Source organism: Oryza glaberrima, chromosome 12, assembly GCF_000147395.1.
Source record: "Oryza glaberrima chromosome 12, OglaRS2, whole genome shotgun sequence".
NCBI classification, from domain to species: Eukaryota; Viridiplantae; Streptophyta; class Magnoliopsida; order Poales; family Poaceae; genus Oryza; species Oryza glaberrima.
This window is the reverse complement of record NC_068337.1, coordinates 11,415,991-11,421,054: the sequence shown is the minus strand read 5'-3', so window position 1 is coordinate 11,421,054 and position 5,064 is coordinate 11,415,991. Positions and strand designations below refer to the sequence as shown.

Here is a 5,064-nt window from a genome sequence, read left to right as displayed (position 1 = left end):
TGAGTAACTTGAAATTATATATTTCATTGTTTTGTCATCTGGTCGCATTATATTTCACTTTTGGGTATGAAAATTTGTAGTTCGTAACGAACATGGCAATCATGGCTTGACGACTTCGTATAATTATTTTATCTTTCTCTCTATCGTACATACTACAATACACTTGATGACAATACTGAGAGTATATAATTATATTATATTAACATGACGCAGTATGGAATATGCAGTTGTTTTTTCATAAAAAAGAACTTGTAATAATATACTATGAATTTCTGCATCGATCTCTGTTTACAAATGTGGGTGCGGAATCCTAAAAAAAACTTGTTTGTTTGTTGAATTTATGCCATAAAAGTCCCATTCATGTTAGCCATCTTCATGTTTTCTCTTGGAGAGCAGTACAGAACAACAAAGGGAACAGCACAAAAGAACGTAGCTCAGGGATCGAGTAGGACGATTAATTGTTGAAATAAGACTTGTCTATTAGGGCACCCGCAATGGTTATCTATATGCTCTTTACAAGAGATCCATGTCAGCATATTTTCCTACTTGGAAGAGATTAAATGAAGAGAGAGCAAAACTATCTACTAACCTGGAGATAGTCTATATAGAAAAACGAGGCAATGGATTAGAGAGCTATAGATACCCATGTAGACATACTATTAAAGAGGTTTACTATTAATCTAGTCTATTGCTAAGATGTACATGTGTTATAGAGAGCAATTTACTTTACCATTACGGGTGCTCTTATCCAGCACTAGAAAAGATCGATCTAGATATGAGTTACAATCAAAGAATTGATTTTGCCTATATTTTATTTCTCTCTTGCCGACAGTAGCACTAACTACTGCCTGATGTTGCTATTATCTTCAATGGGTGCATTTATTACTTATTGCTTGGTTTTTAGCGCATTGTGAATACCCTAAGCAGTTTACAACTCTACCTACCTGTCACATTCGACTCATTAATCCGATAGCAACCTTATGCGTTTGTCCTTCCTATTCTTTTTGACTCATTAATTTTTGACGAGTAATCCGTTGTGATCGAATTGGCTTCGAGCAAGTGTTTAATAGTGTAGCCCACTACTAACTTCAATATAACAGTTAATTCATACAATAGTTGTTTATTATACTATTAATATCTAATCCCACCTGTCGTACACACATTATGTATTGGAGTGCGCGCTGCAGCTGGCTACAGATCTGTAACCCGTTGCTCTACGCTCTCTTTCTTTATATCTTTAAATTATGTTTATAAGTAGTTTATAGACTGCTGCTATTGTACCTGCTCTTCGCGATACAAACACCCATCTCGTTTAATTAATGAGCCAATACGTACTAGTACAAAATGACGTGAGGTTATGCTGAACCATGCTGTCATTTTACCAATCATTAATTGCTTTAGAGCATTGTCCCGAAAATCATAATTAGCATTTTCTTTTTCTGAAATGAGTTTCATGCTTCCTCAATCACGGATAATTATTAATCTTTAGTGTTCACACACGCACACATCCTTCCCATGATTTTATATTAACTAGCAAAATGCCCGAGCTTCGTTACGGGTAAAGGAACGGTTAAATTCTATAAAGTACACCATTAACATGTATATAATAATGTTCTAAGATAGGTAAATTATTCATTGCGCTAATGATAATCAAGATGGATAAAAATATTCCTGCTTAGCTCGCATCGCGAAAGAAAAAACGAGAAAATTGGATTAAAACATATTAAATTCTAATTTAATAAAATATAAATTTTCTGCAATATTAATTACACTCTTTGAAATTATAGCAAAACTGGTCGTGCGTTGCAACGGAAAGAAAAAAAAGATAAAATTGAATTAGAACATATTAAATTCTAATTAAATGAAATACAAATTTTCCGAAATATTTGGGTATTTTTTAAGTAGGTAGATATATAATTAAATTAATTTATAAGTAAAGTAAGTGTGAGAAATAAAATGTTATGGTTGGATTTAATTTTTATTAAATTTTCTATATCATTAATTACACTCATTGAAATTCTTTTGGAATTTACGTAGCTTAATTGCTAAGTTTGATAATACAAATATCTTTTTAGTATTTATTTAAATAAAATCTAAATAAAAATTCTTTTATCTCTATGGGCCTTTTTCAGCCCACTTTCTTCTTCAGCCCGCAAGCGATCAAAGTCTAATTTTTATCCCTATACTCTTCCTCTCGCTAGCTGGACAGTTAGCCGGCGTGCGGTCCAAGTGGTGCGGCCCAAACCCTCGATCGATCTCAATCGTTCATTTTGACAGACGGCTCAGATCATTTTGAAATAGATGAAACCCTAACCCTCCCCCTCCCCCTCCACCCAGCCGAGCCGGCTGCCTCCCCCGCCCCCAATGCCGTCTCTCCCCCTCCACTCCCCTCCGGCGTCCCCCTCCCCCATAGCCGAGCCGGCCGCCTCCCCCGCCCCCGACGCCGCCTTTCCCGCTCCCCTCTGGCGGCCCCCTCCCCTGCCCCTGACGCCTCCTCTCCCCCTCCCCCTCTCCCCACCGGCTCCGCTTCTCCTCCCCTCCCCTCCGGCGGGTGGCGGCGTCGCTCCCTCTCCCCCTCTCCCTCCTGTCTCACCGGCACGGCACGAGTGACGGCGGGGTGCGGTGGCAACGGCGGACCTCTCTCTCTGCCTCTCTCCCTCCCGTCTCACTGGCACGGCACGGGCGACGGCGGGTTGTGGTGTGCGGCAGCGACGGTGGACCGCTCCCTCTCCCTCCCGTCTCACCGGCACGGCGCGGGCGACGGCGACGGCAGGGTGCGGGGTGCGGGCGGCCCGACGACGGCGGGGTGCGGCCGAGACGGCGGAGATGGCCGTCCCTCCCTCCCCCTCTCCCTCTCCCCGTCGGCCTCGACGGCTGTCCCTCCCTCCCTCTCGGCGACGGCCGTCCCTACGGCAGCGTCGACGGTGACGACGGCGTCTGCGGCATCCACAGGTAGACCCGCCGCTGCCGGTAAGTAAGCTAGTCATTGTTCTTGTTCGTGATGGCTGTTCGTGATCGCGTCGCGGCCAAGCGGCAGTGACGAGGAGTCCCCGGAGGCGAAGGCGCTGCTGCTGACGTCATCGGACGACGGCCAGACGATGCAACCGCTAGCGCAAGCGACACCGAGCCTCGTCTGCAAGGCGTTGAATAGCACGGCCGACCTCGCGAAGCACCTCCCAACCAGCGTTGTGCTCGCCTTCGGGGTGCTCTCGCCGTCCTCCACCGCGGACGGCAGCTGCACGGCCGCCAACCGCGCGCTCACCGCCTGCCTCGTCGGAGCCTGTGCACTCTGCTGCTTCCTGCTCTGCTTCTCCAACAGCTACCGCGATGGCACGGGCGCCGTGCGCTACGACTTCGTCACGCCCAGCGGCCGCCTCCGCCTCATCGACGGCTCCGGCTCGCTGCCGCCGAGGGACAATAGGTACAGGCTCGGCGCGCGCGACGTGTTGCACGGCGCACTGTCGTTCGCGGTGTTCCTGGCCGTGGCCATGGTGGACCACAACGTGGTGGCGCACTTCTACCCGGTGGAGTCACCGGCGACGAGGCAGTTGCTCGCGGCAGTGCCCATGGCGGCCGGCGTGGTGGATAGCTTCCTCTTCACCATGTTCCCGTCGACGTGCCGCTGCATTGGCTTCCCCGTCGCGGCGGGCGCGCGACGGCATACGTTGATTACAACTGCTTTGCAAGCATTGCGTCGCGTACACACGGATCGAGTGATTGAGTTGCATCCTCAAGATGGGAGGCGGAAGGCGCCCTCCCATCCTCTATGTGTGTGCTGTTAGCATTGACGGGAGCGGCAGCGGGCGCGGCTCCGGCCAGCAGCGGGTAAGTCGGGGAGGGGAACCGGTCGGCGGCGAGCGGCGGCGGGCGCGAATAGGGGGGCGCTCCAGGCGGCGGCGGGAGTGGCGCGGATGGGGCGCGGCGGAGAGTAAGCTTCGGATAGTGGCAACGGCGGGCTGGCGGCCGGCGTGCACGGCGGCGCGCGGGGTGGTGGAAGGGATGGGGGAGAGGCGGCCTTAGCGGAGAGGTGGGCCGTCGTGGCGCCGACCGCCGCCACGGGCGAGGTCCGCGAGGAGGCAGTCGCGCAACGGCCTCCGCCTCCGTCGCCGCTCGCTCGGTCCGTCTCCACCTCAGCCACCGCGAGCTTTACCTCAGCTGACCGTCACCCGGGCGAGCTCCGCCTCCTTGCGCTCGTGCTCTGCCTGGACCACCACCGCTGCGGCCTCACGCTGCCGTCCTCAAGATGCTGCCGGCCGGCGCCACGATGGCCCACCTCTCCACGATGGACGCCGGCGCCCGCCTCTCCCCCATCCCCTCCACCTCCCTGCGCGCCGCCGTGCGCACCGACCACCGGCCCGCCCCCGCGCGCCGCTGCCTATCGCATCCCCTCGCCGACGCTTCTGCCGGCGCTCACCTCTCCACCATGGCGTGCCGGCGTGTGCAGCACTGCCCGCTGCTGACTGAAGAAGAGAGAGAAAGAGGGATGGAGGAAGAGAGAAAGAGTGGTATGACTTGTGGGTCCCACCATTTAAAACAAATAAAATGCTGACTGGACGGCCACGTGTACGCCACGTAGACCAAAACCACCGCGGATTAGGTCAAGGGGGGTAATTCGTTCGGTTTGCATAGTTGGGGGGGGGTGAAGAATGTCCGGTTTTGTGGTTCAGGGGGTAATTCGGCCGACGGTGATAGTTCGGGGGGTAATTCGCACTTTTTCCTATTTTTTAATATGTATAGACTTTTAATGTATAAAAAATATATACATGTCAACAAAGTTTGCATACATATGTATACAAAGTTTATATATATACTATGTATACGAACTTTGTATGCATACATATATAAACTTTACTAGCAAAAGTTCCCGTGCGTTGCACCGGGTGATTACGGAGTGTGTATATTGATCAAAATTGTTGTTTGGTTTAGCAAAAGTGCCCGTGCGTTGCACCGGGAAGCGCATAGATCAGAAAAAATATGCAATTAATTAAAATACAAATTTGCTGAAATATTTGGTATTTTTAAGTAGGTATGTGTATAATTAAATAAATTTACAAGTAAAGCAAG

At 50.1% G+C, this 5,064-nt stretch overlaps 1 protein-coding gene across 1 annotated transcript; it reads left to right on the top strand.

The window, feature by feature from the left end:
- Positions 1-3,002: 3,002 nt before the first annotated feature.
- Positions 3,003-3,782, top strand: LOC127756273 (protein DMP6-like; the record flags this gene model as incomplete). The annotated part of the gene is made up of 1 exon (XM_052281657.1): positions 3,003-3,782. A coding segment is annotated over one exon (780 nt), but the record flags the coding sequence as incomplete, so codon positions are not given.
- Between the last annotated feature and the right edge of the window lie 1,282 nt (positions 3,783-5,064).